The sequence below is a fragment of the Trachypithecus francoisi genome, unplaced genomic scaffold (assembly GCF_009764315.1).
Source record: "Trachypithecus francoisi isolate TF-2019V2 unplaced genomic scaffold, Tfra_2.0 Contig01558, whole genome shotgun sequence".
NCBI lineage: Eukaryota > Metazoa > Chordata > Mammalia > Primates > Cercopithecidae > Trachypithecus > Trachypithecus francoisi.
This window is the reverse complement of record NW_022681440.1, coordinates 5,085,769-5,106,854: the sequence shown is the minus strand read 5'-3', so window position 1 is coordinate 5,106,854 and position 21,086 is coordinate 5,085,769. Positions and strand designations below refer to the sequence as shown.

At 45.9% G+C, this 21,086-nt stretch overlaps 1 protein-coding gene across 1 annotated transcript in view; it reads left to right on the top strand.

Annotated features, from left to right (window-relative positions):
* Positions 1-21,086, top strand: part of MYOM2 (myomesin 2) — a 99,789-nt gene that overhangs the window by 41,454 nt on the left and 37,249 nt on the right. The window contains exons 15-24 of the mRNA XM_033177663.1: positions 1,903-2,086; positions 4,237-4,411; positions 5,879-6,000; positions 8,484-8,671; positions 11,080-11,206; positions 13,001-13,179; positions 14,771-14,885; positions 18,102-18,258; positions 18,351-18,457; positions 20,642-20,686. Of these exons, the coding sequence (XP_033033554.1) occupies positions 1,903-2,086; positions 4,237-4,411; positions 5,879-6,000; positions 8,484-8,671; positions 11,080-11,206; positions 13,001-13,179; positions 14,771-14,885; positions 18,102-18,258; positions 18,351-18,457; positions 20,642-20,686 (1,399 nt within the window). The remainder of the gene's footprint in view (positions 1-1,902; positions 2,087-4,236; positions 4,412-5,878; positions 6,001-8,483; positions 8,672-11,079; positions 11,207-13,000; positions 13,180-14,770; positions 14,886-18,101; positions 18,259-18,350; positions 18,458-20,641; positions 20,687-21,086) is intronic.

The window sequence follows — 21,086 nt, the reverse complement described above, 5'->3', positions numbered from 1 at the left end:
GGTGTTTGGTTACACGAGTAAGTTCTTTAGTGGTGATTTGTGAGATGTGGGTGCACCCATCACCTGAGCAGTGTACACTGCACCGTATTTGTTGTCCTTTATCCCTTACCCGCCCTCCCACTCTTTTCCCCAGTCCCCAAAGTCCATTGTGTCATTCTTATGCCTTTGCAGTAAACACATTTTTAAGAAAATGTAATTTCAACTTTTATTTTAGCTTCGGGGGTAGCTGTGCAAGTTCTGACAAGGGTATATTGCGTGATACTGATTTCGAGGTACAATTGATCTCATCACCCAGGTAGTGAGCATTGCACCCCATAGGTGGTTTTTCAGCCCTTGCCCTGTCTGGTAGATCTCGGTGTCTATTGTTGCCATATTTGTGTCCATGCGTACCCAGTGTTTAGCTCCCACTTATAAGTGAGAACATGCAGTATTTGGTTTTCTGTGCCTGTGTTAATTCACTTAGGATAACAGCCTCCAGCTGCACCCATGTGGCTGCACAGGACATGATTTTGTTCCTCTTTATGGCTGCCTAGTATTCCATGGTGTGGAGGCACCACGTTTTCTCCTTGCAGTCCACCGTTGATGGGCCCCGGGGTTGAGTCCATGTCTTTGCTGCTATGGACAGTGCTGCGATGAACATACAAGCGCATGCATCTTCTGGATGAATGATTTATTTTCCTTTGGGCACATACCCAGTAATGGGATTGCTGGATGGAATGGTAGTTCTGCTTTAGGTTCTTTGAGAAGTCTCTAAACTGCTTTCCACAGTGACTGAGCTAACTGACATTCCCCCAGCAGTAGATAAGCCTTCCCTTTGTGGACCCACATTCTGAGGTAGGAGAGGAAGCTCTCCTATAGACACTTGGACTGCGGTGGCTTGGGGTCGCCAGGGCCTCAGGCCCATGATGCCCTGGAGGCTGCCACTGCGAACGCCTGGGGCAGATGCAAAATAGCGACTTTTCACTTCCACCAAAATGACAGAAAACCCCTTCAAATATGAGTCTGATTTCTAGAAGTCTGAGTTGCTATCTGAAATTTTCAGCAGACTTACCAGGGTCAGTGTATATCCAACTTTTACTACCACAAAACTACTTTCAAAAAAGGAGTTTTATCTCTGTGTGAAAAAATAAAATGTAATCAAGGTTTTTAAAGTAATTATAAATAAATAAGCAGTATATAAAATTTGGGAAAGACAGAGAAGTTACATGGAGTGCAATTAAAATCAGCAATAATTCCATCATATAAAATAGCCGTATTAAAGTGTGGTACATATATTTATAGTCTTCTTCTCCATAGATTTTAATGTACTTGTTATATCATACAATTTGCATTCTGTGTTACATTTCACAAAATAATATAATTCTTCTTATCAGACTAAATATCTTTTTACAGTAATTTAACTGGCTGTGTGGTTTTTAATCTATGAACATATCATCATGTGTCTTACTGTATTGACAGCCATTTTGATTGCTGTCATTTATCACTACTGCAAGTAGCTACAATATGGTAATAACTTTAAATTGAAATGTGAACCACTGAGTTATGGTGGAATTTTGCAAATATACTTCTAAATTATCTTTTATTATTTGCAGGTTAATTCTGTTTTGCTAAAACTACCACCTACGTGTTGATTCTCTTATGTTTTCTATGGTTTAATTATTTACTTTAATGGAAAAATATTTATTAGTAAATATGATCAACTTTGGGTAATTTGTGACTTCCTTCTCCAAATTGGCATCATGTTTTATAAAACTCAGAGAAGATGCATGGCCATCCTCTGTGTGCGAGACACGGTGGGCTCACCTGGTGGACCTGGGTTAGCGAGAACAGAGCATTTCTTCCTCCTCCACACGCCTCTGGGAACCTCTTGGTTTTCACCGCCACTCTTGTTTCCCTTTGTAGTCCGTGGTGGGGAGCGGCAGCTGGCAGAGAGTCAACGCCCAGACGGCCGTGAGGTCCCCGAGATATGCTGTGTTTGACCTCATGGAGGGGAAGTCATACGTGTTCCGAGTGCTGTCAGCCAACCGGCACGGCCTGAGCGAGCCGTCGGAGATAACGTCCCCCATTGAGGCCCAGGACGTGACCGGTGAGCTGTCACCCTGGGTGGCCCCAAGTCAGGACGGGCTAAGAGTGGGGTGACGCCAAATAGCCTGAAATTATGTGAATAAAGACATTAATGTTATAAACGAGTTGAAGTTCAAGTGGACTTAAAACTCAACTTTACAAGAGATTAAGAGCTCTCTGTCATGTTTTGTTTGGTTCTTGACATTTCTCCAAAGCTCCATCTTCTTTTCATGAAACCAGTAAGTGAGTTGAAAAATATGGTTAGGAAATGGTTACTTTCATTGTTTTATTTAAACTTTTTTTTAACTTTTATTTTAGGTTCAGGGGTCCATGTGTAGGTTTGTTACATAGTTAAACTTGTGTCCTGGGGATTTACTGTAAAGATTATTTTGTCACCCAGGTACCAAGCCTAGTAGCCATTAGTGACTTTTCCTGCTCCTCTCCCTCCTCCCACCCTAGACCCTCTGATAGTCCCCAGTATGTGCTGTTCCCCTCTATGTGTCCACGTGTTCTCATCATTTAGCTCCCACTTATGAGTGAGAACATTTGGTATTTGTTTTTCTGTTCCTGCATTAGTTTGCTAAGGGTAATGGCCTCCAGCTTCATTCATGTTCCTGCAAAGGACATGGTCTTGTTCTTTTTTATGGCTGCATAGTATTCCACAGTATATGCGTACCACATTTTCTTTATCTGATCTGTCATTGATAGGCATTTGGGTTGATTCCATGTCTTTGCTATCGTGAACAGTGCTGCCATGAACATTTGCATCCACATGTCTTTTATGGTAGAATGATTTATGTTCCTCTGGGTGTGTACCCAGTCCTGGGATTGCTGCATAGAATGATAGTTCTTTTTTTTTTTTTTTTTTTTTCAGCTCTTTGTGGAATCATGACATGGCTTTCCACAATAGTTGAATGAATTTACATTCCCACCAACTGTGTATAAGTGTTCCCTATTCTCTGCAATGGTCACTTTTAAAGTAATTCAAATTTTAAGTACACTAGGGTTTTTTTTTTTTTTTTAATTAGTTTTTTTTTAAAAATTGTTTTGTAGAGACAGAGTTTCACCATATTGCCCAGGCCAGTCTCTCGAACTCCTGAACTCAAGGGATCCTCCCACCCTGGCCTCTCAAAATGTTGGGATGCCAGCGTGAGCCAGTGTGCCCAGCCAGGCACTAGAGTTTCTTGTCCATCTGGCTTGATGGTCCCTCTTGGAAGGTTTCAAATACAAATTACAGAAATTCTGAATTGCAGTCCCTGGAGTCATAACTCCTTCATGGATGGCAATTAACTAGCATGTAAGCAGAGGCACCCTGGAAATCCCCAGAAGCCTTCGTGGGAGGCACATTGGTGTCAGGAACACAGTTCTGAGTGCCCGGGTGCCCTCCTCCTTCTCTCTCTGTGTCCTGTTTCCTGAGAAAGCCAGATATGGAAATGAACAAGGTCACGAGGCCAGCTGCCTCCAGGGCATCCTCAAGTTTCTATCTGGCTCTGGTTTTAATCAAAGCTCTTAGAACTCATACCCAGAACCACAGGCTTGACGAGACCAGCTGTCTCTCAGCAGGGCCCAGCCTTCTTGTGCTTTATGACACATGTGAAAAATGACAGTGTCCATCATTGAGAAACACTGTGGGGTGTGGCCCAGGTGGCCGGCACGGAGGACACAGGTGGCCCCAAGGCCTTACCGGACCCCAGTTCACAGTCCACTAGTGGGGCCTGGCACGAGATGAGAGGATCTAATGGTCAGGTCATGATTGAATGTTGAGTGCCCCTGGGAGATTCCAACAGATCTGATAAAATTGAGTCTTAACCTTCTTAAAATTGGTTAATTTCCAGTCCAAAAAAGTTATTACCCAGGTATCCTCATCCCCAGTGCCAACAGAGGATCTTTTTAACTGCTTTGGTGGGGGACAGGAGGCTTCAGGATAGATGTCATCCTGTGTCTTTAGGAGTTGTGTGGAGCTTGGGAAGAGATAGGAGAGATCAGCACCTCCCAACGGCTCTTGGGTGGTCGGCCCCGGGCTCCTCTCCTGCTCCCAGACCCCTCGTCTGAATTTCTTCCAAAGCCCCCAACCTGGCTGTCCAGTTCCCTGTGGAAAGGGCTGGAAGATCTCTGGTGCAGCTTCCAAAGCTCTGATGCCATCTCACCACTCCCTTTGTTTCCTACAAAAAGTTGTCCCTTCTGCTCCGGGTCGGGTTCTTGCTTCCCGAAACACCAAGACGTCAGTGGTGGTGCAGTGGGACCGACCCAAGCATGAGGAGGACCTGCTGGGCTACTACGTGGACTGCTGCGTGGCCGGAACCAACCACTGGGAGCCCTGCAACCACAAGCCCATCGGATACAACAGGTGCGGCCTCCTTCCCCAGCCCTGCAGTCAGCCCTGAAATAAAGCATGAGAAGCAAGATTGTTGAGGCCCCTGTGGCCCTGGCATAGGGAGTACCACGGCCACAAGGCTTCGCATAAATGAGTCTGTCTTAGCCACGCACGAGGACTGTATAATTTTACAGTTTGACCACTTGGATGAGCTAGTTACTGCACTCGCTCATCTTGACCGAAACGATTTATTTATGGATGAAAGGAGAGTTCCAGAACCTGTTTTTTTTTTTTTTTTCCGACATAATTAGCACTTAGGCCTTTTCTTTGAATAACAGAGTTAAAAATAGCGACTACAATGTGAAAGTCGTTTTATTTTTTCATATTGATTTTTTTGACTTGAAAGTTGCTTTGATCACGTGCCTGGTAGTTCTATTCTCTAGCGCCTGATGGAGACCCCACCAGGTGCCAACTCTTCACTTGTTGGGAAGTGGGGGCAGCTTGGGGGGATGCTGGCTGCTTTGCAGGGGAAAGCCAGTGACCCTGCCTTTGGAGATCCTTCCTCTTGCTGTCTGCTGAGTGTGCAGGGATGTCTGAGGTATTAGGCTTCTCTGCGATACACGTCTTAGGAAAATGTCGGCAGCTGTCAGAACCACCCTTGTGGATGAATGATCAATTATGGCTCAGCCATTTCTCCTTTTACAATCTGAAAAAAATACACTGTAAAAAGCGGTGGCTAACAGAAAGAGATGTCATCGAAAAGAATAACAATTAGATGTTCTTCACAGCCCACACCAAATGCAGAAATATCGATCAGAATAAGAAACTTAAAACATGATTCCAGTACAGGGAAATGGTTAGTGAATATTTATTGACTATATATGATATGTAATAATTGCTTACACAGACTGAGTACCTTCCATGCACAAGGCACCTGTGCTAAGTTCTTCACCGAGAGTTTTCCATGTAGTGCCTGCAACAATGCTGTGGGGTAGGAATTATCCCCATCTTACAGATAGAAAAACGAAGTCTTACAGGGGTTAAGGAGCTTGATGAAGGCCATAAAATCTGTGAGGATCTGTGAGGTGTCAAAGCCAGTATTCGAGTCTAGTCCATCTGACTTCCAAATCTTGGCCTCTAACCACTGCAGTGTGATTACCGCTCACTAAGTTTTACATACATAGGTTCTTTTAGATAAGGAATGGCATACTGTTGGATAATAGACCTTTGATCCAGACGAGGCCTAGAAAGTGCAAAAGCAAAGGTGAACTTACAGAACAAGTGGCTTTGACGCCACGTGTAGTCAGCTCCGGCTATAATTGGGTGCTGTGACCTTACTTTTAGACTCTAAATGTTGAGCTAATTAACTGGAATTGAAAATGAAGGATGTATGTTGTCCATAAAAAGTTTTTATGGAGCATTCAGGATGATTTTCCCTTCTGCTGCAGTAGAGAAAAAGTGGAGCCTGGCAGTTCTGACCCTGATCCCTGTGTTTCTCAGGTTCGTGGTACACGGCTTAACCACGGGAGAGCAGTACATCTTCCGAGTCAAGGCGGTCAATGCCGTGGGGATGAGTGAAAATTCCCAGGAATCGGATGTCATAAAAGTGCAGGCTGCACTCAGTAAGTCACTCACAGGCTGTTCTGGGCCGATGGCTCCCGTACAGTGTCATTTCTGCATGAATAAACATTTATGATGCCATTCGGAAATTTATTGGAGGGAAAAAGGGGACTCGATTGTTGAACAGAGAACATGCATTTCTTTGAAGCCTCTCGGTTGACTGCTCGTCTTGGAAATGAGGGAGAAATGATAATATGCTAATAAAACGCAAATTAAAAATAGAAAACATTATTAGAGGTCACATGTGTTGCCAAATACCTGTACTCGTGTGAAAATGTATGCTGTAGGCTGGGCGCGGTGGCTCATGCCTGTAATCCCAGCACTTTGGGAGGCTGAGGTGGCTGGATCATGAGGTCAAGAGATCGAGACCACCCTGGCCAACATGGTGAAACCCTGTCCCTACTAAAAATAGAAAAATTAGCCAGGCGTGGTGGTGCGTGCCTGTGGTCTCAGCTACTGGGGAGGCTGAGGCAGGAGAATCACTTGAACCCGGAAGGAGGAGGTTGCAGTAAGCCAAGATCGCACCATTGTATTCCAGCCTGGGTGACAGAGCAAGACTCTGTCTCAAAAAAAAAAAAAAAAAAAATATATATATATATATATGTATATGTGTGCTGTAGGGGATACATTTCTCTTTTCAAAATATGTGGTAAAATACAGTGACATCAATGGCCTTTTTAGCTGTTCTCAGTTTAAGGAACTTTAATCACTTCAGAGAATGTCATGTTTATGTAACTTTGTGACTTTGTTGGTAAATAGTGGTGTTTGACAGTTTTTATTATTTTAATGCAACGAGACAATTGGGATCCTAAATCTCAGGGACCCTCCCTAGAACAGCTGGCTGTGTCAAGCTGTGCTGCAGCCTCGTGGCTTTGCTTTCTCATGAAATGCACCACGCCAAGTAAGTGCACATACTCAGAAACATTTTGAAACACAAATGCCACACACGACACACTTGGATTCACAGTATTATCTTCCCACTTCAGAGGGAACTGTGTTGCTCATTGATGATTTTTCATCTCTGACTAAATTTGCAACGTTTTCAGAAATTAAAATTTATCTTCTAATGAGATTGCTGTTGGATTTCCAAGGAATGTCAAATCTGATAACACTTAGCTAGGTACAATAGCGCTGACTCTTTTGTTTTAAGATTAATCTCTCAATTTTTTCCATGAGGGACTTTCAAACATTCCCATTTTCTTTTTTTTTTTTTTTTTTTTTGAGACGGAGTCTCGCTCTGCCGCCCAGGCTGGAGTGCAGTGGCCGGGTCTCAGCTCACTGCAAGCTCCGCCTCCTGGGTTTACGCCATTCTCCTGCCTCAGCCTCCCAAGCAGCTGGGACTACAGGCGCCCGCCATGTCGCCCGGCTAGTTTTTTGTATTTTTTTTTTTTTTTAGTAGAGACGGGGTTTCACCATGTTAGCCAGGATGGTCTCGATCTCCTGACCTCGTGATCCGCCCGTCTCGGCCTCCCAAAGTGCTGGGATTACAGGCTTGAGCCACCGCGCCCGGCCCCCATTTTCTTTTTAAAGTCATTCCTACTAAAGGAAAACCCGTAATTTTTTTTTAGACTTAGAGTCTCGCTCTGTTGCTCAGGCTGGAGTGCAGTGGTGCGATCACAGCTCCCTGCAGCCTTAAGCTTTTGGGCTCCAGCAATCCTCATGCCTCAGCCTCCTGATGGGCTAGGACCACAGGGACGCACCACCAAGCCCAGCTAATTTTTTGATTTTTTGTAGAGATGGAGTTTTACCATGTTGCCCAGGCTGATCTCAAACTCAGGAGCTCAAGCAGTCCTCCTGCCTCAGCCTCCCAAAGTGCTGGGACTACAGGCATGAGCCACCGCACCCGACCTGTTTTTATTCTACAATAAGAATCACTTAACTCTAGTCACCTGTGTCTTGGGTGAGAGAGGATGGCCACATCGAGGTGACTCAGAGCTGGGCAAAGCAGACTCAGGCCCGGTCTGTTTCGAATGCCCTGCTCAAACAGGGAAACACAAATTCACACTCATTTGAAGGAACGTGAAGGTCCTGTAACTGTGTAGGAAATTAAAACAAACTGGAATCGTATCTGTCATCTCCGGCCACAGATGCTGAGTGGTTATTCCTTATGGTTGTAAAGGTGAAAGCTCCTTCTCCAAGCTTCTTTCACGGGGCAGGGAGGACAGGCCATCTTCTGCTGTGTCAAATGTTCACACCAGATTCAAACCGTTCATCACCCTTGTCCTATGGAAACCTTAGTAGATACACTTAGAAATAGCAATACATATACAGGAGATAAACTTTTGATTTATTTTTATACTCATCCCCTTTAAAAGGGTGTAAAGACCAAGGTGGTTGAATGTGGGTTAAGAAGGATCAGAGGGCACAGTGTTCAGGCCGTTCTCCACGTTGCTTCCTCCTCCCTCCGCCACACTAGAGCTGGCTGCCCCGGGACAAAATCCCCAGCTGAGGTCCTCAGTAACTCCCTGGCTGTGCTTCCTTGCAGCCGTCCCGTCCCATCCTTATGGGATCACACTCCTCAACTGTGACGGCCACTCCATGACCCTCGGCTGGAAGGTCCCGAAATTCAGCGGTGGCTCGCCCATCCTGGGCTACTACCTGGACAAGCGTGAAGTTCACCATAAAAACTGGCACGAGGTCAATTCCTCACCCAGCAAACAGACAATCCTAACGGTCGGTTGGTTTTTATTTCTTTGTTTATTTTTGCCTGGGTGGTTCTTTACAGTTTTTGGGCAATGTTTCCGCGTTTGATGACATTAGATAATTGGATAGACACAAAAATGGATTAAAAAATAGTATCATGAGATCATGAAGTTTTGGAGCTAAAAAGATCCTAGGAATCATATTCTTTTTCTTTTTGAGAAGCAGTGAAGAAGGGAGCTCAGTGGTGGAGTGGGTCTGACAATGAGTCCATGACCTCTGGTGTGACCAGCATCTGGTCCCAGTACCGTGGTAACGTTCCTTGCCCCAGACTCTGAGGCCTTGAGGGCAGGGATGGAGTCTCATGTGTGAGTCTGAGGGGAGAGTCGTGCTGGATGTCTGTTTAGGAAGAGTGATGCTGGCTCTCTGCTTGTCACCCACCGCTTCCCTGAGACATTCTTGTATGTCAAGCCTCCAAGAGAGTCCCTTGCCGTGGTGCCCGTGGTGCTCAGGTGCAGAGTGTGGCAAGGACATCAACTCGGAGCTCAGAGATCTGGGGTCAGATCCAGACACACCCTTGGCAGCCATTGTCCTGTTTCCCTGTCTGGCCCTTGACCTCTCATCTGAGCATGGATGAACGGCCCTCATCTCACACGGCAGCTCCCATCCTGACCCTGGGGAGCCACAGACCCCTGGGGAGTCACTTACACTCCAACAGGAGGGCTTTCCTTTGTGGAAGGGGTAAGGCCTTAGAAGATCTAATCTTTGTCTACTAGAAAATTCTGCCTTATAAATATATCTCTTTATATTTTCAATATTTTATACACATATTATGATATGTAGGCAACTTCCCAGTTTGTTGTGACATGACTGATATTTTGCCCACGTTCAACCTCTGTTCTGACCCCTTACAATGTCTAAATGTTCTCAACTTAAAAATTGTTTTATTTTCAATTGACAAATAATAATTGTATGTATAAATGGGGTACAATGTGATATTTTAATATATGTTTACATTATGGAATGATTAAATAAAGCTATTAACTTCTCCATTGCCTCCCAGTACTTATAATTTTTTTGTGGTGAGAACATTTAAAATCTATTTATTTATGCATTTATTTATTTTTTGAGACAGAATCTCACTCTGTCACCCAGGCTGGAATGCAGTGGCATGATCTTGGCTCACTATAACCTTCACCTCCCGGGTTCCAGCAATTCTCCTGCCTCGGCCTCCCGAGTAGCTGGGATTATAGGCGCGTGCCACCACGTCCGGCTAATTTTTGTATTATTTTAGTAGAGACAGGGTTTCACCATGTTGCCCAGGTTGGTCTGGAACTCCTGACCTCAGGTGATCTGCCCGCCTTGGCCTCCCAAAGTGCAGGGATTACAGGCATGAGCCACCATGCCCAGCCTAAAATCTATTTAAAAAATTTTTTGAAATGTGTCTACAACACATTATTATTGGCTAAATCATCCCCAAGCTGTGCAGGAAGCACCAGGACTCGCCCCTCCTGTTCCTGCTGGAACTTTGTCCCTCTGTCCAGCAGCCCCCGCAGCCGGCACCTGCCCTTCAGCTCTCTGTCTTTGTGAGTGCTGCTGTTTCAGATTCCGCATCTGAGCGCGATCGCACAGTGTCTCTCCTTTTGTCCTGGGGTCATCTCGCTCAGCACAACAGTTCTTTACTCGGTACGAGATTCCCGAGAAAAGCACCTGCTTACTTTCTGAGTGCTTCACAGCTCTTCCAGTGAGGAGGATGAAGGCCGTCACCATGGACCGAAGCCGTTTATCCTCAGATATCTTACTTTGGAAGCTATTTTTCGAGACAGTGTTTACCCAGATAGTGTTTTTGTCCCACTAGCCCTGTGGAGTCGAGGCTCGTAGTGTTGGCCAAAGGCCTCCCTCGTGCTTTGTCCCCTAGCCAGACAGTGTCCCCGAGGGCCTGGTGGGTGGCCCTGGACTGCAGCACCCCAGGGACCTGGGCAGCCCAGGGGCTCTTTTCCTGTAGAGTCTGAGTGCGGGGGACATGGTGGGCTCTGTCTCCAGGGTGACCCCCCTTGGGTCCAGGGCAGGGCCTGCTCAGGGGACAGTACGTGGCCTGAGTGCCTGTCTCCTCCAGGCCTCTGCCCTTGCATTGGCCCTGGGAGACTGTTGCCTCTCTGTGCCTCAGTTTCCTTACCTGCCGCTGGGGTATCACCTGTCCCCGACCCCCGTAGGAGCCTGTGGGGATTGAGTGAGGGACGAGTGAGGGACACGTAAGGTTTCACGCGGCTGCTGCTTGTCGGGCTCCATCAAGGGCCTTCCTGAAATATTTTGTCCAATTTCCCGACATGTTTCCTTCCTCTCATATTTTATTTCACAAACCAGTTATAACAAATCTTCCCCCTCAGTGGACTGTAATGCATCCTTTATCTCATGTATTAATTTAAACAAAATCCGAATAGGTGGACGGCTTGACGGAAGGCTCACTCTACGAGTTCAAAATTGCTGCCATCAACCTGGCTGGCATTGGGGAGCCCTCGGACCCCAGTGAGCACTTCAAGTGTGAGGCCTGGACCATGCCAGAGCCCGGTGAGTCGCTGCCCCCCAGGACACCTGCCTTCTAGCACACAGGCTGGCTGGGAAGGGGCCTCTGTGGCTGTGGCTCAGGCCTCGCCAGCCTTCACGGCACGTCTGTTCCTCTGACACCCGCAGCCGCAGAGCCGCCGTGTGCCAGGTGCAGTGCAGGGCTGTGAATCAGGCAGACCCAGCATCTAGTTTGGGCTGTGCATGGTCCACAGGCCAGTGGTGAGGGCAGAGTAGGAGGCCCTGAGGGTGAGGTGGGAGGGCACACAGGAGGATCCAGACTGTGGGGGAGGGACAGCTTCCCATGCATCCCTGACCTATGATAAGGATTTGACCCAGGTCACCTACCCCAAAGGAGCAGGCAGAGAGGATCACAGGTGGAGGGGAAGGTGCGAGCCCGGGCCCCAGCTGGGAGGCACAACAGGGTTCTAATTCGTGGGTTAGCTCCTGCTGTCCCGTCACGCCATTTGGGGATCTCAGGGCTTCCAGTTCTAAAAGGCCAATTGTTGCAGATCTGCATTTATTTAGCTAGTACTCTACTGATTTTTTGTTCTGAGATGAGGTCTCTATGTTGCCCAGGCTGGTCTTGAACTCCTGGCCTCAAGCCATCTTCCTACCTCAGCCTCATGAATAGCCTGGATCACAGGTTCACGTCACCGTGCCCCGCTAACGTTTTCTCTCTGTTTTCACAAGTTCTCAAGTACCAGATGTTGATTTCTTTGTCTCTAACCTATCAGGAATCAAATGCAATGGATAATATGCTCATACTTTGACAAAGTAAATCCTGAAAGTTGAAGCTGAGAAAGATCAAAGTTCAGAATGTTTTCCGATGTTATGGCCGGAGTATACTGCCTTTTTCCTTTCAGTCAGCGTCTTTTGACTTAGCAGATCAGCTGCTAAGAATCCAGATAAATAAGTCAATTAGAAAATTCCTTCCTTCCTTCCTTCCTTCCTTCCTTCCTTCCTTCCTTCCTTCCTTCCTTCTTCCTTCCTTCCTTCCTTCCTTCCCTCCTTCCTCCTTCCCTCCTTCCCTCCTCCCTCCTTCCCTCCTTCCTTCTTTCCTTCCCTTCCTCCTTCCCTCCCTCCCTCCCACCTTCTTTCCTGCCTTCCTGCCTTTCTTGTTTTAATGAAATTAAATTTTGGACCTTAGAAAACGAGCAGAAGAAAAAGCTGTTCTAGTTTCCCGAGCCTTTTTTGAGGGTTGATAGGAGATGGCCTCTCAAGGCTCAAGGCCGCAGTGAGACTGACTGAGGATGGGGCGGGGCTGCCTCTCCGTTCCCCTGCACCACTTGGTGCTTGCCTGGACCTGGGCCTCTGCACCACACGCCCTCAGAGTTGCCGTGGGTGTTCGTAGAGGACAGGGCTGCAGCGATGTGCTTCTGGCCAGGTGGGCAGGCTCCCTAAGTGACTCTGACTGACAGGCGTCCAGTCCCTTGGAGGGTAACTTGAGAACCCGTCCTTTTCTGCACACCGTTCCTCTCTGTGATAGCATCTGCTGGTCCCGACAATGCAGCATGGACTTCTGAATGATTCTACGTAGATCCACAATGGCCCCAATGCCCAAAGAGGGGGTAGCAGGAGCATTAGGCTGGGCCCTCCTCCCCGACCCCCAATATCATGCTGAGCACCCTCCTTAACCCGCTCTCCAAGAGAGGCTGATAAACATCAGATGGGGAACAGATACGGATGGTCCTGGTGGGGGGCGTCCCAGAGGAGCAATAGGTCCCCGGGGCTGGGTCGGGCGGTGGGTGTGCTGGGCTGGCTATGCGCACAGAAACAAGGTGGCATCTGACTTTGCAGGTCCTGCCTATGACTTGACGTTCTGTGAGGTCAGGGATACGTCCTTGGTCATGCTGTGGAAGGCCCCTGTGTACTCTGGCAGCAGCCCTGTTTCTGGATATTTTGTGGACTTCAGGGAGGTGGATGCTGGAGAGTGGATCACTGTCAATCAGACGACAACAGCCAACCGTTATTTAAAGGTGAGTCTTGGCCGGCTGTGGTGGCTCATGCCTGCAATCCCAGCACTTTGGGAGGCAGAGGCAGGCCAGTCACTTGAGGTCAGGAGTTCAAAACCAGCCTGGCCAACATAGAGAAGCCCCGTCTCTACTAAAAATACAAAAAAAATTAGCCAGGCATGGCACCATGGCAGGCGTCTGTAATCCCAGCTACTCGGGGAGCTGAGGCAGGAGAAACGCTTGAACCTGGGAGGCAGAGGTTGAAGTGAGCTGAGATTGAGCCTCTGCACTCCAGCCTAGATGACAGAACGAGACTGTGTCTCAAAAACAAAACAAAACAAACAACAAAAAATAAAGGTAAGTCTTTTGTCTTGGAGTTTCCCTGTGTGTGAAAGTGCTGTCGATCTCTGTGCAAGCCAGCACGGAGCCCCATGGTGAACTTGTTCCGAGGACAGGGGCGTGGCTGCAGAGGGTGCAGCCGCCATGCGCATCGTGGGTCCCAGCAGATGGGGAGAAGTGCCCCGAGGACGCAGAGCCCTCCTTCCATTCACACCAACATGCTGTTCGCTCCTGGGGAGCTGCGCAGACATGCCTGTGTTCTTCCACATTGCAGTCTAATAGCTGTTAATTGTCTGTTCATGGGCTACGTCTGTGTGCTTTCCACAGTGATGATGCATTTTGTATTATGTCCTTCCACTTCGTGCCCTGCCCTGAATTTACTTAATTCATGTGATCGCTGAAGTCCATTTGATAAACATCACACACAGATAAACACACAGTTTTCATACATGGAGCAAAACTATAATGTGGCACTTCCGCCAGCCTCTCTTTCTCCAAATGTTTCGGTTTTCAGCCCTTGTGGTTCCTCAGTAACTGGGTCAGGTGTAAGGACTGAGCCCTAGGAGGCCTACATGCTCCAGCTGAGTTGCCAACTGCCTTAACCCAGAGGTTTTCTTCTCTGGGTGCTGGGCCCTGTGGTGGGGCGGGCCTGCGTCCTTCCCTAAAGCACAGTCACGTCTGGGTCCGGTGCTCGAGCACAGGCCAAGAGGGCCTTCCACGGGTGACACCTTCTGGAAACCCTTTGACGACAGGAAACAGCCAGTTTCTTTAGAATGAATGAATCAGCTTCTAGGAATCAGCTACGTAAATCAACTAGAAGCTTAGTAAATATATATTGATGTTTCTCCAAGCAGGTTTTAATAGGAATAACCCAGGTATGTACAAGTAGAGATGGATTTAATTTGGATGTCCCAATGATGATTTTACACAGTTAAATGTCACACTTAAAATTGTATTAGTTGCATAGAATTATGTTAAACATAAACACCAGATTATAAACTAGTCAGTATGATTTTACTTCTGCTTTAAAATATGCAGAGATAAAAAAATGAAAGAGGTTCTATCAGATTGGTAGCAAATGTGTTTATTCCTCCAAAGTCAAATTCTGCACCACTGTGAATCTCCTCTTCCCTCCTTTTCTAGCTCGTTAAGTATCGTTTTCCAACTGGAAAAATAAGCTATTTTTGAAAAGGTCTATTCATAATACAATCTGAAAAACTCCAAAGTCATCTTTATTTTACCTCCACACATCTGGTGTTTCCTCTGTTGTTTCAAGGTCTGTGACCTGCAGCAAGGTAAGACTTATGTCTTCAGGGTCCGGGCAGTCAATGCAAACGGCGTGGGAAAGCCCTCGGACATGTCAGAGCCCGTGCTGGTAGAGGCGAGACCAGGTAAGGCTTTGCTGTCAGTCATTCAAAACAACAAAAATTACAGAACAGCAATGATGTGGGGGGACAGTGTGCATGTATTATGGATGTATGGATGGGTGTGTGGATAAATGAGTGGGAGAGTGTGCATGTATTATGTGTGCATATATGTATGGGTGTGTGGATAAATATATGGGAGATGTGCATGGATTATATGTTTTTGTATGGGTGTATGAATAAATGAGTGGGAGAGTATGCACGTATTATGTGTGGATGTGTGGATGGGTATATGCATAAATGAGAGAGAGTGTGCATGTACTGTGTGTGTATGTATGTATGGATGTGTGGATAAATGAATGGAAGAGTGTGCATATATTATGTGTTTATGTATGGATGTGTAGATAAATTAATGGGAGAGTGTACATGTATTATGCATGCATGAATGGGATGGGTATGTGGATAAATTTATGGGAGAGTGCATGTATTATGTATACGTGTATGGATGGGTGTATAGATAAATGAATGGGAGAGTGTGCATATATTATGTGTATATACGGATAGGTATATGGATAAATAAGTGGGAGAGTATGCATGTGTTATATGTACATGTGTATGTATGGAGGGGTATATGGATAAATGAGTGGGAAAGTGTGCATGTATTATGTGTACATGTGTATGTATGGATGGGTATATGGATAAATGAATGGGAGAGTATGCATGTGTTATGTATACATGTGTATGTATGTATGGTATATGGATAAATAAGTGGGAGAGTATGCATGCGTTATATGTACATGTGTATGTATGGAGGGATATATGGATAAATGAATGGGAGAGTGTGCATGTATTATGTGTACATGTGTATGTATGGATGGGTATATGGATAGATGGGAGAGTATGCATATGTTATGTGTGCATGTATGGACGGGTGTACGGATAAATGAATGGATGTCTTGTCGTTATTTTAAAAAGATTTGGATGGGCAAATGAAGTATGCACTTCAATCTCTGCCTGTGCATTAATGGCCTGGATTAGAAGGAGAGCACACTGGGTCATCTTCATGGTTGGCAGCGGTTGTTCTTGGAATGATCAAACCATGTGCAGGAAGGAAGGCATTTAAAAAATATTACTGCTGGATTTTTATCAGAAAATTTTAAAGCTGTTGGTAATTTTCTTGGTTTCAATGAATAAAACTTCCCTGGAGTCAACCTTAAAAGGGTGAATACTTCTGAAGGCAGGACACATATTCACAGGATACACAGTGTATTTTGTGTTGCTGTAACAGAACACTGAGGCTGGGTAATTTGTTTTTAAAAGTTTATTTGGCTCATGATTCTGGAGGCAGGAAGTCTAAGAAGCACAGCGCCAGGATCTGTGGTGGTGGCTCCAGCGGCTCCGGTGAGGGCCTCCCGCTGCCCCACAACATGGCAGAGAACTGGGTGTGTGTGGAAATGGACCCAGCACGGGAGCCAGCCTTGCTTTATAACATTTACTCTCATTGGAACTAGTCCACTCCAGTTTAACTAACCAACATCTGTAGTTATTAGCAAGAATCTACCCAGTCTTTCCAGAAAGACATGAGTCTATCTCAACAACCTCATCACCTCTTTTAGAAAGATTTTTATTATTCTATTATTGATTGATTGATTGATTGATTTTTTGAGACAGGGTCTCGCACTGTCGCCCAGGCTGGAGTGCAGTGGCCGGATCTCAGCTCACTGCAAGCTCCGCCTCCTGGGTTCACACCATTCTCCTGTCTCAGCCTCCCGAGTAGCTGGGACTACAGGTGCCCGCCACCACGCCCGGCTAATTTTTTGTATTTTTAGCAGAGACAGGGTTTCACCGTGTTAACCAGAATGGTCTTGATCTCATGACCTCGTGATCTGCCCGCCTCGGCCTCCCAAAGTGCTGGGATTACAGGCGTGAGCCACAGCGCCCAGCCTTCTATTTTTTATAGAGACAGGGTCTCACTATGTTGCCCAGGCTGGTCTTGAACTCCTGAGCTCAAGCGATCCACTGACCTCAGCCTCCCAAACTGCTGGGATTACAGGCATGAGCTGTTGCCCCCAGTCATTAGTCACCTCTTAAAGGCCCCACCTCCCAACACCATTGCACTGGCTTTTACATTTCAACATGAGTTTTGAGGGGATAAAGCACATCCAAACCACAGCCAAGAGTGTGACCTGAGTGTCCGGAAGCAGTGCAGCCTCAGACTGTGAAGATCCTGATGGCTGGCTGTGGTGCCTCTCCTTGCTTCATCTCACCCTGCCACCTGGCTTTCCTTGCATCTGTGTCTTCTTCATAACCCGAGAGCATTGACACTTCATGGCCTCAGTTCCACTCACCAGCAGAGGCTGAGATGTGTCTTGTCCAATTCCTACTTCCTAAGAGGTAGATTCTGCCTTGCACATGGCTAGGTGTTCACCTGGGTCAAAAAGAAGCAAATAAACCACAAACAATCCCCACTCCCAAACAAGACAAGGCAAGGCCCCTTGCAGAAGGCAGAGCTGTGTGAAGGGGGAGCTCCGTGCTGGGCACATGGCTGCTGGGCTTCTCCTGAGGGTCAGAGGAGGAGATTCCAGAGAGAACAGGATCTTCAGGGCCTGGAGAGGCAGCCCTGATAGGTTTTCTGCAGTAGTATGAGATGCAGAGAAGGAAGTGGGCAGAAATGTGATAAATTAAAAAAATCAGCAACAACAAAACAACCAAGCCCCTCCAGGTCCTCCCTAAAGTGTTTTCTGTCTTATGACTCTCTGATCAGCCCTGGGTCATTAAATGCAACGGATGATTTGGTGTGAGATGAGGTCTCTGCTTTGGCTAACCTCTGTGTATTAGTCCATTCTTACGCTGCTATGAAGAAATATTGGAGACTGGGTGCTTTATAAAGAAAAGAGGTTTAATTGACTCACAGTTCCTCATGGCTGGGGAGGCCTCAGGAAGCTTACAGTCATGGCAGAAGATACCTCTTCACATTGCGGGAGGACGGAGTGAGTGCCAGCAGGGGAAATGCCAGGTGCTTCTAAAACCGTCAGATCTTGTGAGACTCACTCACTATCATGAGGACAGCATGGGGGAACCACCCCCATGATCCAATCACCTCACTCCCTTGACACTTGGGGATTCCAATTCGAGATGAGATTTGGGTGTGGACACAGAGCCAAACCATATCACCCTCTCCCAAAAAAGAGTTGAAAGAACACTGTGTCCTTGAGCCGCTCACCTCATGCTCTTCTTACGCAGGCACCAAGGAAATCAGTGCTGGTGTTGACGAGCAAGGCAACATCTACCTGGCCTTCGACTGCCAGGAAATGACAGACGCATCTCAGTTCACCTGGTGTAAATCCTACGAGGAGATTGCAGATGATGAGAGGTTTAAAATCGAAACCGTGGGGGATCAGTAAGTCAGGCCTGGAAGTTGGATATTGGAAACTTTTAGAAGTTCCTGCCAACAGAAATGATCGACATTCACCTACTCTTCTTCCTTTTTAGCTCCAAGCTGTATTTAAAGAATCCGGATAAGGAGGATTTAGGGACTTACTCTGTGTCTGTAAGTGATACAGATGGAGTGTCCTCCAGTTTTGTTCTGGACCCAGAAGGTAATATTTATATGGCAGAACCTTGCCTGTTTTGGTTTTATCACACTTTTAAAGATTGATGCCAACATAGAAAAGACTTACTTGCTTAGAAAAAAGATGTGTGTTTGCAGGAGGCTGGCAGTGGGGGCTATGTATGTAAGCCAAAACTTACTTTAGAAATTAAACAAACTCTAAAATTTATACTGTTTCCACCAATAGTCTCTGGTCCTGATATATTGCTTGTACAGCCTTCAACTTGTACTTTTAAAGTTGAATCTTAGCCACATTTTAATAGTTTGGTATGCAGAGGGTAACATATTAGCTAAGAAATCCATGAAATTAATGAGACCTACTGATGGAAGAGTCTTCCCTTCCTTCCAACACTGAGAAATCTGGATGATCAAAGAAAAATTTTTTTATGCGTGTGAAATAATTTTTAACTGCCATAGTGAAAACCTGCTGTTCTCTTACAAATGGAAGACAGCAGAGAGAAATGAGAAAAGTCTGTTTAGTAATCAAGGGGAAAAATAACAGTTTTCTTAGGTAGGTTCACAGATCTGAGTTCACCAGGCACACAGTCTCAGGCAGGCAGGGCTGATTTTTTTTAACTGTCTGGTATCACGTGTATTTGTGTGGCCCCTCATCTACCCCACTCACAGGGCAGCGTCAGCCTTAGACATTTTAAAATGAAGGGGCAGTGATGCAGCGTGACCTTGTAGGGCTGGATGGTATCCTCAGATCTCTGGGTTTCTTTGGATCTTTAAGGCATGTGAGTTTCCAAAAGTTTTCTATTAAAATGGTCTCCACGGATGGCATAAATGATCTCCAGGGATGCCCTACGATTGACAAGCAGATCCTTTAGTTAGTAATCACTGTCCTGGTTGATATCATGCAGAGGCTGTGATCTGAGAACATCTGACCCAGGATGGGTGCTGTGGGCTGGGCAGGAGGATGGGCAGGGACCCATGGAGGGCGCAGCCAGAATCACACTCCCAGCTTCTCGAGTGTGCAGGTCTGGCTCAATGTTGGTTAAATTCGGGAAAACTCATGCACATTTAACACGACACAGCCGGACAAATGAGGAGGCCACATTGTCTTGCCTTTCTGGGGTCCTCAGTTCACCGCTCACAGACAGGGTGGGGAAGGACCCGAAATCTACTTGCATGCTTTTAAAGCAGCCTCTGCTGGCCCTGCCTCCAGGGTCAGCACAGTTCTGTACCTTCAAGACATCCTGAAGGAATTCTGAAAAGCTATGCATTCCTCTGTACCATTTCAAAGTTTCCATCTTAATTTTAAATATTTTAAATATTTGCAAAAGATAAAATTTCCACCTCTCTTATATCGTGTATAGACTTCAAATATATTTGAGGCAAAACTTTGCAGTTGAAGATTTAGCTCATTCCATGTATGGAAATTCCTACCAGAAGATTTAACTGGGAAAGCCTGTCCTCCCTGTCAAACCTGCTGCCAGTGTAAATTTACTTTTGGTCAGAAAAATCTGACTTCATTTTTCTATTTTGAAAAGACATGTTCTTGAAGGCCTTGGAGACCACCATCTTGTTTCTGATTCTAATTTTAGGAAGGAAGGAGAAAACATGAAGTGGCTTAGAGCCTCAGATTTTCTTACCTTGCTCTTGGGACTTTGTCAGGAATGCAGTGTATTTTGTTTATTTACTTTTTATTTTTTTGGTTTATTTCTTCCTTCCTTCCTTTTTTTAAATTCACGGTAATAAACTATAGTGATGAAATGAGTGGTATGTATACTTTTCTTCAATGAGATTGAAGAAGGAAATCTTGAGAGGGGAAGGAAAGTCACAGGCCACAAGCATGTTCTCAGCTGGTCCAATCAATTTTGGGAAAGAGCTCACATTAAGTGCAAGCAACTGGAAAAGGCTCCCTTTAACCTTTTGTCTTCCAAGTCTTCCTATATTCCAGGGATAGACCTGCCCCTGCCCCCAATTCCTTCATCCCCATGACTGTACCCTGCCTTGTCCTCACCTGCCCCTGTACTAGGTGGGTTCTTAAAATGGTGAAGTTTTGGTAAAGCTATCCTCTACGTCCCTCAGACTTGTAGTTTAAATTTCTTTCATGTCCTCAATTAAATGCTGGGGGTTTCCAATCTTGCTCGTGTGTAGCCTGGCTGATGTCTACAAACCTCTCAATGTGCAGGTCCAAATCAATTGAAATACTTTTTCTTTGTTTTAGAGCTCGAACGTTTGATGGCATTGAGCAATGAAATAAAGAACCCCAGTAAGTAAGCCTCCAGCCCTACACCTCTGCTTATAGCCGCTGGCTGGAGAGCCGTGTTCATTAATGCATGAGCTCTTGGAGGAACAGCTTTGGGGAAAGGATGGCCTCATTTCCTGATCCCAGCTTACAAGATTGAAACCTATTGATTTAAAACAAATATTAGCTTATATTATAGCTTGTTGAAACTTGGCATTGCGTACAGAGTGATTTGAATTTTGGGTTTAGTATAGCTGTTCCTAATCCAAGTGAAATCCAAGATTTCATCTCCTATCAAGTGAAATCTTCTGTTATTGAATTGCATTAAATATAGAAATAATCCAGGCATCTTTACTCATCGAACACGTCCGGAAAGCTAACTGAGAACTCACGTGGTATGAGGCTTTAGAGGCAACAACAGGCT